General features: G+C 38.4%; 1 protein-coding gene across 3 annotated transcripts in view; it reads right to left on the bottom strand.

Annotated features, from left to right (window-relative positions):
- Positions 1-17,829, bottom strand: part of RBM26 (RNA binding motif protein 26) — a 75,472-nt gene that overhangs the window by 20,725 nt on the left and 36,918 nt on the right. For all 3 annotated transcript variants that reach the window (XR_016280154.1, XR_016280153.1, XM_089511179.1), the window contains exons 13-17: positions 16,852-16,983; positions 13,892-13,963; positions 9,509-9,634; positions 1,997-2,071; positions 807-977 (exon numbers count right to left, since the gene is read on the bottom strand). Coding sequence is in view for 1 of the 3 variants with exons in the window: in XM_089511179.1 (XP_089367305.1) it covers positions 807-977; positions 1,997-2,071; positions 9,509-9,634; positions 13,892-13,963; positions 16,852-16,983 (576 nt within the window). In the remaining 2 variants the exon portion in view is untranslated. The remainder of the gene's footprint in view (positions 1-806; positions 978-1,996; positions 2,072-9,508; positions 9,635-13,891; positions 13,964-16,851; positions 16,984-17,829) is intronic.

The following is a 17,829-nucleotide window of genomic DNA, read 5'->3' as shown; positions in this document are numbered from 1 at the left end:
AATTAATGAAGTGATTTAGCATATGTCTCTTTGTAAAACATGGAATTAAATAAGTGGTCCTCACAAATATCACTGCAAAGACACAAGTTTGAAATAGCAAGTCTTCAGCACTGACAATAACTGACTTCTAGATGAAAGAAGATTACTAAACAGGATTTGCATTGTTTTGTGGTGGGAAACTCAGGAGGTGGAATTATGAACTGAGGGGATGGGGGAATAATGCATGAGACATTAGGAGGGTTAAAATGTTTACTTTTACAAGCAGTGTACCCTATTCTATCTGCAAAAGCCAAAAAGAGAAGGATGAGACCCACCTCAAGATATGGCATAATTCAACAGTTTATCATAACCCAGCAATGGAAAATAAATGGCACTTCTATCTTTCAACTTCTATCATTCAAAGTTAGCATGGTTAAGGGCCATGCTGTCTCAGGATGATAGTAACTGTAGCCCAATATGTGTAAAGCATGTGAGGATGACAACGCTTGCTGCAGAGTATACACGGACTGTGATGTGTGCAGACTCTTCTTTTTAACCATAAAGCTCAATAGGTGACTTCCAACAAGTGACTACTTCTCCAATTAAATCTATCTCTTAGGATTTTTGTGAAGAGCAAAGGAAAAATGGGGGGGGGGTTAGCCCCATGTCTGTTATGCTGAGATATTCGAAGGACAACATACAACTGTGATATAGTCTTCTGTCTCAGCATAAGGAAAAAACTCAGGCATTGTGGATTGTGTTTTCAGCCTCACAGAGAATAAGAAAGATCAGATTAAAGAGAGATAAAGATAGTAAAATTTAACTACCTGCACTTTTGTTTTCATGTTTTTCAGTGGAGTATTTGCTGAGGAAGAGACTCCTTTCAACTCATCCTTTAACTTGGTGATACTGTTAGTTAATGTCTCCAAAGTTTTCATGATTTCAGCTTTGTCCTCTGACTTCATGGTTTTATTTTTTTCCAGCTTTGAAATCAGCATCTATCAAAATTAAATATGTTAATCACAGTAATTTTCTACAGAGAGTTATGTCTATTCTTCAAAATGTAAAAGAAGTGTCTGTTCTTCAAAAAGAACTCTCCACTCCAGGGTATGTCAACGTTTATTTTGTTAACTCTCAAGTTGCAATACACTTTCCCCCCATAGAAAAGCTAGCAAGGAAATTTGCTAAATATCTAATCTAGGACCAACATAATCCAATGACTCAGATGAAATGAGGGATAGGAAAGTCTGAATAAACAAATTAAGTTCTGATATATAGACTATAGAACTACCACTTAATTCAGTATGTTCAAAGACAGGTTTTGAGAACACTCCATTAAAAAATTATATCCTCTGTTTTTGAAATGTTTGCATATTATTTGCAAATAGTGTCCCTATAAGACTTAAAAGAAGGGCTAGAAATATTCATGGACATATCTGGTAGAGTTTGTGGTTTGAGCTGAATGTATAGCACCGTGTCTCCACCTCAGCTTACAAAATCGACTTTTTGACAACAGCTGTCTTAGCAGGACAACTAAAGAATTCTAGAAGATGTGGTTTTAAAAAAGCAATTTTTCTAATCTCTATTCTCCATAAATCCACTAAGGGAGATCTTTTAACTAGTTCATACTTTTGAAAACAGTACAGGTTAAAAAAATACTCACTTGGCAACAGCAAAGAAATCATGTAGAGTACCACAAACAATGTATACACTCCTCACTTTCTCTTTTATTTACCACTTTCTCTTTTATTTGACTAGTCTACCATATCAATGAAATTGTTGTAGAGATTCAATTAAGTAGCAAAAAGAGATGATTTCCTCATCCCAAGGTTTACAAACTTTGTTTGGATATAGAGACAAGAACTGAAAATAAAGCTTGAGACTTACCTGAAACTCAGCTTAACTGTTTTCACCATACAGAATTATACTGTTGCATAACTAGTTCTCAATGTTACAACACTTCATGGAAAATTACCATTCTTCAGTAGCAGTCCAATCACAGTAACAAACTCTTTACCTTTTGTGTTTCAATGTGCTTTTCCAAGATTTCCTGCTTTTTCTTCCTCACATCTTGTTGAAGTCTTAATGCCTCCTGGAAGCATAAAAGCAATGAGTATCTCCACATTTTATAAAATCAGTGCTTCCAATGATTCTAGTTATTAAACATTTTGAATAATTACCAACACTTTTTTACGTCTGATATATTTCCCCATACGTGTTCTCATGTTTAGGTAATCCATCATTATGTCTGGAATAAGCCAATGTGAAAATAACTGATGTCAGTATTAGCACACTGAACGGTTAGGCATCTCTTCTCCCACTGCTCTAAAACTAGTTGTCAGTCCAGTAATATATCCAGTAATTCAAGAGAACTTGCATAAATGCTGGAGTTCAGGTAATGTCTTTACTATCAGCACATCAACTCCAAATAAGACAATGTGTATAATATATAAATATTTAATAATAATTTTAAATCAGATACTTGTGTCAAATATGTTCCTCTGGATACTGTGAAAAATATATACTCTATTAACATATTAAGCTGAAAGAACTGTGAGCTCCTTGAAGGACAAAAGGCACCTATTTGGTAATTTATGTGAATCAATGGAAAGCAGTATAAAATATGTTTCAGGTTTAAGATTTTAAAAAGAAACTATTTAGGAATAACCAATCCCTGAAACTTTGGCAGAAGAAGTTTCTGCACTGCAAAGTCCTGTGCTATGCTTTAGCACTGTTGTATTATACTGGCTTGCAGCAGCATCCAGTCAGAATATTTAGCTCTATACTGTTCTTCTTTTATGCCCACAATCTCTGCAGTATTTCCTATAAATAGAGACCTACACACATTATAATTAATGTGTTCCTGCTTTTTTCTAAAGTCTCCTAAAAACTTATCACAGAAGAATGGAAGGTAAATGACATTTTCAAATACAGCGGAACTGGACTGCTTTCTTGAATTGTGTATGTAAATAATTCTGAATTCCTTCCCTCCTTCCCAAGATCCCCTGCATCACTGAATCTTTTAAACATGAGCAGTAAACAAAAGTGTTTTTTGTTAACAATAAATGTTTTTGACAGTTACAACTAAATAGATGTACATAATGTAACTGTAACAAAGAAGATTAACAGGAAGATTTCTATTTTAAAGCTAGGTTTAGCGATGAGATCCAAGTATTTCTATCTAATAACTTGAAGAGGTGAGAAGTAAAGCACACACTTGTGAAGTTAAACAGAGAACATTTTAGGAAGGATCTATGAAAAATATAGACTTTCACAAATATAAATTGGGTAACAAGTATCATTGTAACTTTTATGCACTACTTTCGGCACCTACTTTAAACAGTTATCTGTATAGTTCTGTCCTGAGATGTAGGGCATAATATACCACTTATCCCCAAATTATCTGGGAAAATGGTAATTAATTTTGTACAGTGGTAACACACTACATTTTATGTTTTAATTTAATAAGATGATATATACCTACTTGTATATCAGCAGCAATTTTATCTGACAATGATAGCAAACATGGAAGTTATACTAGAAAATTCCCCGAGATACATTAAGAATGAATAAAGATGAAAAGGTCTAATACAACGGGCTAAATATTAATAAACATAGATTAATATGAACTAGTGCCTTCTGATAATGACATAAAATTACTGAGTTTTGGGTAGATTTAAACCAATCTATACACAGCTAGTATAATTATGAGCTTGGCTGTTAAAGGCACACCTTAAGGAATGGAAGCCCATTCCATTCATGTCTAAATTATTGCCTTATAAACATGTGATGCAAAAAAAAAGTCATAATGAAGTTACATTATGTAATAAGTGAATGTGAATAGTCTGACTTGACTATTTTGGTTAACTGGTTAATATCAATACTAGAGTTGCATTGAATGAATCTTGTGATATGGCAGTTTTAAAACAAAGAAACAAAAGAAACTGTAAGTGCAACAAGTGGCATCACTGGGTCACATCTGGGATACTCCACAGGAGGGATGCCATCCTTGTGGGGTCTTCCTCTTGCTTTGGCGGAGGGATGAGCATATCCCTTGTGGCTTTGCCACTGCCCAGATCCATCCCTGGAGAGAAATCCGAGGCAGTGGGAAGGACTGTGAAAAGGTGAGAATGTCCCTTGTGGCTTCATAGCAGCATGGAGCCCTCTTCAGGGAGAAGCCTAGGTGGCAGTGGAGGTGAGCATGCTCTTTGGGGCTTTGTCACAGACCTGGCTCCCTCCCTTGGGTAAGGAGCCAGGATGACAATGAAGCCATGAGAGGTGAGCATCAAGAGGTGGGGTGGGCCACTGCCATCTCCCCCATGGCAGCTCCCCTCACTGGGTGGAAGGTAGCCGGGCCACTGACAAAGGCAAGAGGGGTAAGCAGAGAGGGTGGGACAAGCTGCTGCTGCCACCCCCTAGTAGCCCCTCCTCACACTGGGTGTCACCAAGCTTAGAAAGGGCTCCAACATTTTCAGAGCTGTAATGTGAAGGCACCAGATTCTGTCTAATCTTGAAAGCTAAGCATGGTCAGGCCTGGTTAATACTTGGATGAAAACTGCTAATGAATATCAGGTGCTATAGGTTGTATTTCAGAGAAAGGAACTGGAAAAACCATCTCTGAGTATTCCTTGCCCAAGAAAGCCCTACAAAATTCAAGAGGTTGCCATACGGCAACAGGAGACTTGTAGGCACATAGACAAATTTGGCATATTAACTCCAGCTTGCATTTTCTATCCAAAATTGGTCATAAAAGTGAAGAAAAATGTATCTGCATCTGGGGTCAAAAACTACAGGACAAACAGTGAGGAGCAAAGGTCCAAATCCTTTGAAACCAAACCAAATAGTTGAAAAGCTGTTCCAGAAGTAGCTTGAATAAAACATCAACTACAGTTGCCCTCCATATTGCTGGGCTAGCCATCTGTAGATGGCCCTGCTCCATCATCGTCAACAATGGTGCAAGCACATGGATGCACATCCTATGACAATAATGGACCACAATTTTTAGTATCTGTGTGTGTGAGAAAGAGAGGAACTGAACACCAACCAATATTGAGGGATGACTATATTCAGAACAGAATATTGTGAATAGTACATTCTGAGTATTCTGTTCTGAATGCTTCACATTTTACTGAAGCTAGTTCTGCAACAGCTCTTGCGAACACTGTCAGTTATGCATTCCCAAAAGCTAGCAGTGGTCTGAGTGTTGGACTCTGGATTCTGGAGACCAGAGTTCATTTCCCTGCTCAGCCATGGAAACCCACTGGGTGAGCTTGAGCAAGTCATACCCTTAGTCCCAGAAACCTCCATGACCTTAGGGTTGCCATGAGTTGTGAATGACTTGAAGGCACACAACAACTGCATTCCCAGGTTTGTCACACCTTAGTGTTAAATATTCTGACTACTTGAAACAGTTACAAAGTAATTTTCCAGAAGTATTCTATAGTAAACTGTGAAGTAACCAACCACAGACATAGATTAAAACAGCAGGTATGATCTAACAAAATTCAAAAGAAAATAAGAGAATTATTCTCAATATCTACCAAAACATACCAGTTCAAATTTGGGTTAGTATGTGGAGAGATCGTGTAGCACCTTTGAGACTAACTAAAGAAAGAAGTTTGCAGCATGAGATTTCATAGACTAAAGTCTACTTCCTCAAATTTGGGTTAAATATTGAAACAAATTACAGCACGCCCGTGTCATACGCAGGCGCGCCTTACGCAGCTTGAGCATACGCGCTCAAGCTGCGGGGCGCGCGCAGGGCGGCGCGTCCCATTCAATTGAATGGGCGTGCGCGCCCGTTGCGCTGCCGTGCACGAGCCCCATTGTTTACAATGGGGCTTGAGCATAGGCGGAATTCGCCTTACGCGGAGGGATCCGGAACGGATCCCCGCGTAAGGCGAGGGCCCACTGTAGTATTTTATCCACTTTTATTGTAAGTCCTTCAGCCAAGAGAAACCAGAATGCTGGTTTCTTCATTGGTTTCTTCTTAAAAGTCTCCAGTGTTCTAAATAAGACTCTTCTGTGTCTGTAAACAATTACATTTTTTGTCAGTGAAAATCTAATATAAGCTAGAATGCTTATTCAGCATGAAAAAAGTCCACAAAATAGTTTTGGGATTTTTCCTACTCTTCCCTCTCCTCTTTTTTCTTGGCATCTTGTTAAATTTTTTGCATCAGTCTCATGAAAAAATGAATTAATAGCCTAAATTTTGTGACGCAACATGCAAGAAAACTTAACAAACCTGAGCAATGGTGCTCACTTGACCTGACTGTAGAAAAAGATAATTAAGTTCTTTGTCAGTGTTAATATTCAGTTAGCAAAATTCACCAGAATGATAAAGTAGTACATGTGAGAATCAAAATAAAGTCTATCTGCTGTATTTCTCAGGAAGTTCTAATCTAGTGTTCAAGTATTCAAAAGGAATTTTCATCCTCTTAGTTAAGTTGAAGAACTAATCACATTCCTTTTAACTATTTTTCACTAGATAAAAACAATTTTTTTTCATGTACTGAATATGAATATACGAATACCCAGCACCTATTTGAGTCTGATTTACTAAAGACAGATCTGAGGAAAATTATGCAGAATACCATATGTTTACAGCAAATTTGTTATTTAAATATGATTAAACCCTAGACAAAAATGTAGATAATGGCATTATGTAGAAATGCAAGAAGTTCAGAAAAAAGCTAAACAATCTGCCATAAGAATTGGTTTAGAAGACAGAGACTGTTTAGAAAAGGGAGGTAATGGGGGGGGGGGGGGGTGAAATATACAAATAAGTATATTGTCAGAGAAATCTGAAATAAACTAGCTCAGAATGTACTTTAAAAAGCAAGATACAAGAAACACCTATGCTAATGTGCAGCAGCAGCAGCACAAATTAACACTACTCTTAAGAAAGTTTACTAAATTCTGCTCTGAGATGTTAAAAGCAACCAAACAATACTAAATTTTAATGGCATAGCAAAATCAAGTGGTTATATTCCTGGTGGTAATTGTCACTGAATGTTTTTTTTTTTAAATTTAAGATCTTTGTATCTTTCCAATTCACTGTGCTGTATCACCCAGAGGATCACCACTTCTGAACTTCTGACCACTCAAAAAACAGACTACACAGTGTCAGCAGACACAATCAATGATGACACTTTTTTTGCAGAAATATTAAGGACTGGCAGTTATTCACTGATCTAGATATGAGCTTAAGTCACAGTGATCACATGGGAGCACCCCATATAAAACCATTTTTCTTTCTCTCTTTCCAACATAAAACTTCCCTTCCCCAAGCATTCACCCACTTTGTTTTATAACCCCTTGTTCATCATGGTGTATTACCATATATACTTGACTATAAGTCAACTAAATGTATAAGTCAAAGGCAGGTTTTGGGACCAGAATTATGGCTTTTGATATGACCCATGGAAAGGTCAAGGGTAAAACTTAGGAGAATGTAACAAAGGATGCAAAGGACGAAGCAAAGGAAAATGATGCCAAAGAACTTACAAAACTCCAGCAGGCATAACTGCTTGTGTTCACCCTAAAAGCTGGATGGGTGAGTAGGGTACTATGATAAATGGTGGATGTGTAATTTCTGGGGGACCAGACACAGGCAGAGCTAAGAAAACATACACAGCAGGAAGGATGAAAAGGCAAAGAAAAGAAAATGGAGACTACGTTAGCAGTGAACATAGCTTTTAATTTTAATGTGGTAGCTTTGCCTGATTTTTAACCCAGAAAAGCTAACAAACATACACAAATGTCTTATTCCTTTTAATTCCTCTTGGAACTCCTATGAGGAGAAGAACTACCACCAGCACCATTTTCCTGCACAGGCATTCAAAAATGTCAGATGCAGTGCTGCAGTGGAGAGAGCAGAGGGGGTCACAGTGCCGCTTTTAGGTTCTTCCAGAATGAACTAAGCTTTCGCCACTCTACTCACAGTAGTGGTTGGTTCCTTTTGTGATAGTAATTAAAGCACAGTACTTACACTGACCCATGGATAAGCCAATCCGTTTTTTGGATAATTTTTTTTACTAAAATTTAACTAAAATACATGAGTGTACTTGAGTATATACAGTAATCTGCATCAGCACTTTCACTAACCATGCAGAATTTAAACATAATTTCCTAGCCATGGTAACAAACTATTAGTTGGACATAAGCCTAGTTAACAAACATGTAAGTGCTACAAAACAGCTCCCCAAAGAGGGGAAAGACACAGAAGAGAACACACAAGTACGGTACTCCAAATCTACCAATTGTAGTTAGAGGATCAGAAGCATTGTGTTGTATCATGAGATACACTTCGCCTAAAAGAACATCCATGATTAAAATTCCATGTGCACAGTAGAAGAAGAGAAGATCAAAGTAACAGACAATATCTTAAAACCTAAGCCATATAATGCTAAAAGCCAGAAAAGTGCTAAAATGGTAAACGGGTAATAATTCTCTATCTCTGAAAACAAGTGTAAGGGCTAACCCTCAGTATGAATAAACCGATACATACCTATATAATATACGATGGTGTAAATTACTTGTATGCCCCAATAAGGAATTACAATAATGAAAAACAAACCTTGAATTTCTAGGTGTTAATATAAAAGGCGAGAGATGTAATACCCAGAAATGTTTTTCGTGACAAAATACAAGAAATGAACAAGAAATTCACTGGACTAGATATCCAGGCTGATATTTTAATCTAATGCATTTCATGAAGATCTACTGTAATCCATTTAATTATTATATCCTATATGAGGAACTGGTTTTGTATCACTTAAAGAAATTATGTGCTTTTTGTACCACTAATAGGAATTAATGATACAGCTGGGATTAGTAGTGGGAGCTCACTCTGTCACACGGCCTTTGCTCTCAAACTGTCAACCTTGGGATCATCAGAGTCAGCAGCAGAGCCACTATGTCCCAAACTTTTTTATTCTTTTTTTCCGTTATTTTATTTGACCCTTACTATGTAAAACTCTGTGCAAACTTTACAGCGCTCTATAAATAAATGTTAACAACAACAACTGCTTGCAATTCATGTCTCTCAGCCTGAATATCTTATCCAGTGAATTTCTTGGTAATTTAATGTATTTTATCACTAAAAGACATTTCTGGGTATTTCATATCTTTCCTTTTATATTAACACATGGAAATTCAAGATTTTATTTATTTATTACTGTAATCCTTGTTGGAACATACAAGTAATTGACACCATACTGAATTACACACATATGAATTGATTTATTCATGGTGGGGATTAGCCCTTATACTTGTTGCCAAATATACAGTGGAGTGGACTCTGGTTTTTGTCTTTCACAATTCTCTCTCTCTGACAGCAAGGAGAAATAACTAACTCAAAAACGTTATCCATGAAATAATAGTTCCAGGTTAATTCTATAGTGCAAATGCACTATAAGGTAATCTCTTTTTTTGAAATCCAATCAAATATGACGATATATATACTAGAATGTTGCAGTTTTCTAAATCAACTATTGCTGTTTTATAAAAGAAACATAGTTAAATTTACCTGTTTTTTCTTCTGTGCTTCACCAGAATCTAGCATGGAAGTATTAACAGGCAACGTTTTCTGAGCTGCCTTCAAAGCAGCTGGATTATACACTGTTTTTGTCAAGCCAGTAGAAGTAGACAATACCTACAGAAGGAAATCATTTTATTTCACTGACAAATTAAGAATAAATAAAAAGTAACTGATTAAAAGTATTACTGCAAGACAAATGTGTTGCAGTGATTGTGAAGACTGAAATAATATAAAAATGTTAAGAAAAAGACTAAAAATACTTATATAGACTCTAAATTTCCAGGGCATGTAACACATGGGAAACAATTCCACAACTGGAACCTGAGCTCTGCCAACAGGTATCTATATCAACATGCAGCAGGTTGATTCTCCTGCCAATGAAAATATCAGAGAGATCTGCGACAGAGAAATGTATGGTTTCCATTCCTTCACCCATATTAATCTAAAGATAAGATGGACAGATGCTGACAATTCACATAATTTGCAGAACCACAGAACTCTTCAGTTGGCATGTACTAACCATCTTTATCAAACACCTAGCTGCCAGTCATAATCTAATCTTCTTCAGCTATCTGATGTGGGAGACTGACATTTGATCTGTGCCCAATGATTACAATTCTTTTCTTTCTTTCTGCAAAACTTTCCAGGGATCAGCAACCAATGGCTCAGAGACCAATAGCACTCATCTAAGGTAATAGTAGGCTACCATTATCTGCAGAGCAACTACATGTGTAAATTACTCAATTATGCTGTTTTTTTTAAAAAAAAAAAAGGGGGGGGAGAAAAGAACAACATTCAACTGAAATAACCAAACAAAGCTACTTGACATAGGAAGGAAATAGTCCTATATAGACAGTAAAAATGATATGGGGAGTTTCCTAACCTGCAACACGTTGATAAATTAATCCAGTGGTGTGCAACCTGTGGCTGCATGTAGCTCTGAGCCACTGCCTTCGCTGGCTGTGAATTTGATGGGATATCCACTGGCACTTTCTCAGCAGCAGAAGGAAAAACAATATTCAAGACTGCTGTTTTTCTGTCACTAAGAACAGCAAAGAAACAGCTATCTTGGTAGCAACTACTGAGAGATGGGAAATGCTTTTACTTTTCCATTACCAGCAACCTTTCAATCTCAATGGGAGAAAGGAGGAGAAGTTTAAATCTCTTCATCTCAGCCTGCTGAGATCATGCACAGGAGGAAGAGTGACAATTTATGTGTGTGTACATGCACACATATAAGCTTCAGTCTCCTAGTGAACACCACATGCAGCCCTTGGAACCAAAAAGCTTGCATATCCCTAAATTAAATCCAAGTGTGCAAAGAATGCATTAACAAATACTTTGCTACACCTCCCTAAAAGGACTCCATTGCCTTTAGCTAAGGAAAACATCTTCTTATTCAACTAAGTATCTGCTGTAGGAATAGTCTTTCAGAAATAAACACAAGCTTAGCAAAGACTGATGTTCGTCTAAGAGAAAAAATGTAAAATATGTCCCCCTACTTCACTAACTCCTAAATCCGAGCACACAATTCACAAATTGCTTTTAAAAAATCTGTGTTTCAGGAGCTGATTACTATGCAGAGAATTGAAGTTGAAAAGAAGAGTCTAAAATTCCTTTCAGCATTCACAGAATCAGTCATGCAGTTCTTTGAATCTGCGCCGTTGTATGCAGACATGTGGCTAACTATGGCACTGGGGTGTGTGGATAGCTGTTCCATTTTATATCTAATCCAGAGGCTGGAAAATGAGGTTTCTTCCTCACTTACATAGGCTTAATGTTCCTCAGAAGGCAACAACACTTAGTACTTCCACATGAAGTGTGCACATGAGTGGGGGTGCATGTGGATTGTCCTTGGGTAAGCAGCACTAGGCTAGCAATGGGCAGATTGCTGTCCATGTTAATTTCAACAGGACTAAGTTTGTTCTGTCCTTTCTGAATTATGTTCTGTCCCATACACATATATATCTATGTGTATGTTTAAATCAGCATGAAATCCTTAAGCCAAGTATATAAAACAAGTTCATGAGGTGATCCAAGGATTGCCTTTTAACAGTTCCTTTTGAAACAGCATTTCCTAGCAACTTGGAGTGGCTAAGGAATAGCAGACTTCATGTAGGCTGAAAAGGAGTCAGAAAGGTTCCTGGGAAGAATGGTCCTTGGTCTCAAGAAAGAGATGGCTGACCTATGGGTACATGTTGACAGCTACCTTTGTGCAATCTGTACAATTCTCATGTGAGAGTGTCACAGAGAGCTTCTGGAAAATAGAGCTTAAGCAACTTTCAGTGAATAAATTAAATTTACAGAACCGGCATTTTGGCTCTTATGAACACTACAAAAGTACAATTTGCCCTCTGTATCCACACATTTGTCATATATGGATTCAATCATCCACGGCTTGAAAGCATTTTTTTAAAAATCCAAAAAGCAAACTGTGTTTTTGCCATTTTATAAGGGTCACCATGGGGGAGCTGGAACCAAACCCAAGTGAATACCAAAGGCCCACTGTATCTATTTCAGAAACCCCCCCCCCCCCCCAACATACACTATCTATTCAAAAAAGAACAGCTAAGAAAAAGAAATGCCAGATGATAACTCATCTCATGAAACAGAAAGGATTTGCAATTCCAAAATTAGTTGTATCTGATATTTTGTGTCATCTTATATAGGAATAGGTTTAACAAGTAAGCCAAATGGTTTTATATCTAGAGGCTGGTTTTCTGGTTTAATGTGGCCAAGACATTTTTCAAAGCAACTTGTAATAGGCACAAGAAATGCATTCTGAGGCAGGGTACAGATGGCGGAAAAGGGGCAGTCCGCAGCTGCCCCTTTTTTTGCTGGGTTGGAGGCAGGGCGGCCCCATCATCAGCCCCTTCAGCTCCAATCCGGCGCTTTTCAGGCCACGGAGAAGTGGCAAAATGCTGCTTCCCCATGGCCTGGAAAAGGGGTGTCCTTGGGGCTCCATGCCCTAGGACACCCCAACAGCCGCAGCCAGAGGAGAAACGGGCCGCTTGGCCCCTTTCTCCCTAGTGCCATTCCAGCAGCCATTTGGTGGCTGTGGAAATGAGGCACGCGCCAGAAGGAGCTCCATTTTGGAGCTCCTTCTCACGCCACTCTTAGGCCACCACAAGCGGCCTGGGGTGGCATGAACACGTCATGCCCATGTCGTGCCATTTGGACGTGGTGCGGTCATGACATGCCACCGCCGGCAAGTACTAGGGCAGTGATGGTGAACCTTTTAGAGGCCAAGTGCCCAAACTGCAACCCAAAACCCATTTATTTATTGCAAAGTGCCATGTCCCTCTAGCTTTCTAGTAACAAACTCTGGCAAACTCTGTGCTGGGGTGATGGCACATGTGCCCACAGAGAGGGCTCTGAGTGCCACCTCTGACACACGTGCCATAAGTTCACCATCACTGTACTAGGGTTAGGGAGTGTGTACATGGTGTGCACTCCCTAATGCTAATACCTGCGCTGGTATACCGCTTTTTGGCGGTTTGTACCGCACCTGAGCTATCAAAACCTATTTTGAATACTCACAAAATCTGTTACTATTTTAATTCTCCTCCTACTGCTGGACTGATTCTCTCTACACTTAATCCTTACAATACTTTGACACTTACAAATGTGGATGCTTTTATCCAAGTTAAATGACCCTGAAGTATTTCACACATCTTGACTCATCAAGACAAAGAACCCAAGCTCACAATCAAAAGGCAGCAGTAGTAGAATTACAAGTCAGTGCTTTACCTTCACATTCTATCACACAGTTTCACAGGACAGAACTGAATAGCTTTAACAAGACTGGAATCCCAAATCTAAGGGATGAAGGTCACATAGCCAAGGAAGGAGTGGTAAGCCAACATCAGAAACAAAACACTGCAAATTTTACACCCTGCTAACACTGTCATTTTATGGAACGAGGGAGCACACTTCAGCATTGTTCAGGATCATTAATTGCCTCAGACTCTTTGACAAAAATAACAAGACAAGATAGTTCTAAACACTACCACCACATCATAGACCATTTTTATTCTTACCATAATTCTTTCCCTTCTGCATTCAAATGGCCTTGAGCCACAGTCAAACTAATTCTGCTAATAACCACTCTATCATACTAAGTCCTATCCAAACAACTACAATTTAGGTTTTATGAAGGTGCCTACACAAACACAGCAAATTCTGTTTTATTAACTTTATCAGAAGCATTTCAACTATGTTTCATACATTTTCAAAGTTCTATCAACAATGCTAAAAAAGCATGCAACCATCTTGCATTTACAACACATAAAAAAACTCTACAGAAGCAGGCTTGTGGTACTGTAATTATACAATAATTGTATCACAGTCCACTGAACATTATTTCCTTACCTTTTCAGTAGTTGGATTAGGTGGCTTAGGCACAAACCCAAGCCTGTCCTTCACAGATGGTTTTGTTACATTCTAGGAAAAAAAGAAGGATTTTTTAAATGTTTGCAATCATGTACTTTTAAACTAAGATGGGCATTTCTCACTTTAGAAGAGCCAGTTATTGCTGAAGTACTGGGAAACTGGTACATTCAATGCAAGAGCAAGAGGCAGAGCTAGCCAGTTACACTACTGACGTGACAAAAACCCATTCTGGCAGTGAGAAAAGAGAGTAGATATTTCCACTGAGGGTACGCCATATTACCTTGTGGCAGGAAAAACAAAACAAAACAGAAGTTTTGTCCCACCTTAAAATACAAGTCCAACACTAGGTTAGCATGGCTTTATGATTTAGCAGAAGACCAAATTGCTTTGCAAAATCTTGCAGCAAGGCAGACATAACAGTATTTTAGGAGTAATATGGTTGGCAGCATCTAGCTAAAAAATCCCAGAGCTCAGAGGACTTGATTATATCTAGCATTGTGTAGTGGTTTGAACACTGGACTATGACTCTGGAGATCAGGGTGATTCTCCACTCAGATATGGAAACCCACTGAATGACATTGGGTGTGTCACACACTCTGTACTAGAAACCCCCATGATACATTCACTTTAAGGCCACCGTTAAGTCAGAAACAACTTGAAGGCACACAACAACAGCAAGGATGAATAAGAATCCAACAGACAGTAATGATGCCCTGACTCAAACAGACCAGAACTCAAGACAGTTAACCAATGAGAGAAGCAACACCTGTATATACTAACTTACATACAATATTTCAATTATGGACTGAAACAGGCTGGCAGGAAGGAACAGCCTTTAGCCACTCTGGGGGCAAGGCATCCAGACAGCCCATGTCCCTAGAGTCTCCTGGATTGAGACCAGGCTGGTGTGGTTGCTGTGATCCCACACCAATCGGGGGGTGACCAGGGCTGAAACGGCCTCAGGCCCCTCGAAGCTGCCAGTCTGCATGATTGGTAAGCTAGCTCAAGGTATACCTTTTGGTGGAGAACTTTTGAAATTCTAGGATTCACCACGGAAGCATTTCATAATGGTGAGTCAGTGAGATTTTCAATTTAAGAGGACAGGCTATGTGATAGCAAGAGAGTCATTCCTTCATGTATACCAGGTAGTGTACTGCAGACTAGCACCATGGACTCAGCCTAGAGATAGATAAACTCTCTGATAGCCATTAGGGCCGAAGGGCAGGGTATAAATACCATAAATAAATAAAATAATAAATAAATAAACACCTAATTCAGCTCTTTCAAAATTAGTTTTTTGTGCTCTTTGTCAGCCATCACTGGTTTCATCCTGGCAACCACAGCTAGCTCCAACTTTCACTTCTATGTTATGTTCAAGAGCAGCCCCATAAAAATGTATTTTAAAAATCAGTGAAAAGCTATCCAAAACATGACTTACTGTGGCTACACTACTTCAGAGACATCGATGACAAAGCAAGTCTCAGACTCTAAAAGCTACACTCGTTTGTGGGAAGTGTGTGTGTGTGTGTGTGTGTGTGTGTTGGGGGGCAGATGCGGTGTGGGGAGATAAAAATGTAATGAAAAGATGAGATATTAGGCAGAGAGCTCATCCCATCCACTGTTAATATCTAGTGTAGCTCCAACTGGAAGACTCCAGCTGAAGGAATTTGGGCCCAGGAACACACAATGTTTAAGAAACAAAAAGGAAGCATTCTAATTCTTGGCTGCAGCAGGTAGTTCCCAAAGAAGAGAGAAAGGGGCATTTAAGAGAACAACTGGACCCATGAGGTAATATTGTCTAAGAGGGCATAGCAAGAGATGACATAAGTCTTAGATTGGGAGAAGAATTACACAGTAACAGAGCCAGACTGTACATAGTTTCAATCGAGGGTGGGAGGTGGGAATCTCAAGAGAATAGGGGTTTATAGCCACAGCCTTGGGGTTTCAGAAAGGTAGTTGATCAATTTAAGTTGTGCATTTGTGGAGCTTTCACTGTTTTAACACTAGCTGAGTGGGTTACAGGAAATTAAGGGTATTTTACTGTAAAATCCAATCTAATTCATTGAATATTTTCTCTACATTGTCTTCTTTGGCTCTTTTTTTGAATAATAAACCAATACATCTTTAGCAATGCCAGTTCTATTCCTCCACTACCTTAAAGACATCCACATTTAAATCCAACACCATACTGGCTTTGCAGTGCCATCATAATGGAACATCCTTCCCTTCCCCTCTATAGTGCTTCGAGCTGCCCAAAAACTGGTCCAGAAGGTTTCCCAGCTCTCTGGAAAATGTTTATGTTATGTTTATGTTTGTGGGAAAGGATTTACAGCCCTGAGGATACTGCGGTGAAAAGGGGAAACTGCCACTATCCTGTCTTCATCAGATTATGCTTGTCCACCAGCATCAGTCCAATCAGTCAAAATGTGTGACACTGCTAGGTAATACAAATTTTCCTCACAAACAAAAAATAATTTTTTTGCCAAGATGTATCAATGAAAGCACTGTTTAACGTATATATTTTGCCTGTGAAACACCTTGTATTTTGCAGTATTACTATAACATGCATTTTGCACTGAAAATTGTAATATTATCCAAGTAGTACAGCAGAAAGAAATCCATCATACCTATAAGAGGTAAGTAATATTTGAGCATTGAAAAGTCTAATTTTCTTGAGGCATTGTTTTATTAAACTGTGTCTCAATTTGTCTAGTACTGTGAAGACTATTTACTCACCTGTAACTTGGCCCAACAACTTTAAACAATCCTTATTACTAAAATATGAGTGCTCAATTTAAAATGCTCCTTTCCAGAAATTTTAAAAAATATTTTTGCTAAATATAGATCACTCGTTTATATGAAGGGATTCTTGGTTAAACAACATATTTCAGTTTAATTTTTAAAAATAACATATTTGGTGACATAAATGTTATATCTACCTGAACAGCTTCTACACTGGCACTCTGAGCTTCAGCAGGCTCAATGTTACTGGCAGGTACCGGACCTAATCGCTCCTTGACCGACTGCTTTATAACAGGTAAAATGGGCTGCTGGGCTAAAGGCTGTATTACCTTAAAAGAAAATCGGTTCATCACATGAAAGACAAAGCAGATGTTAGCCATTTAAGTATAGATGTCGCTATTCTTACCATACTCTCTAAGTTCAACATCCACATAATGTATTTTAACAAATACTTTATTCAGTAAAACAATTTATAAAGTCATTTCACCAAAACTAAATCTATTCAACTAAAATCTAAAAACAAACAAAAAAACTTTCAAACTGAAAAAAATTCCATTCCCAACACTCTCATCCTAATTTGTTTTTACTAATGACAGAACAAGTCACAGTTCTCAAAGTTCAGATATCACAAGGAAAATGTGGTTAACGTTAAAGCAAAACCATGATCAGCCTCATGCTACAAGGGGACATGTGCTTGAGGCTAAGACAGACTTGCTTTCATGACATAATGTAATGTAATCCCTGGGCTGTTACATTTATGATAAATCAGTTATTTAGGCAATGTATACTATACCTGTTTGAAAATTTTGATATATGTAGCTTGCATTGCTCTTTTATTCTTACCAATTCCTATAAAAATGCCTAATTTGCAGATTCTTAAGAGAAGTCATAACTCATACTATTTATACTGAATTTACTGTGCTAACCAGCTCAAGTATAACCATCAGGGGCTAGCCTGAAGAAAGAGGCTCCTCCCTCCCTAACTGTCATCTTTCGGCCTCTGAGGGAGAGAGTAGGCTGGCCCAGTTCCATCAGGGGCTAGCCTGAAGAAGAAGAGCCCTCCCTCCGGTCCATCTGCCTTGGTCCAGGCCTCAGAGGGAGAGAAGAATGCTGGACCTGATTCCCTCCCTCCCTCACCATTCCCTTCTTCTTTTGTGTCGTGTCTTTTAGATTGT

This window comes from Sceloporus occidentalis, unplaced genomic scaffold (genome assembly GCF_023333645.1).
Source record: "Sceloporus occidentalis isolate IW3139 unplaced genomic scaffold, rSceOcc1.0.p SCAF_2, whole genome shotgun sequence".
NCBI classification, from domain to species: domain Eukaryota; kingdom Metazoa; phylum Chordata; class Lepidosauria; order Squamata; family Phrynosomatidae; genus Sceloporus; species Sceloporus occidentalis.
This window is presented reverse-complemented; position numbering and strand designations above follow the sequence as displayed.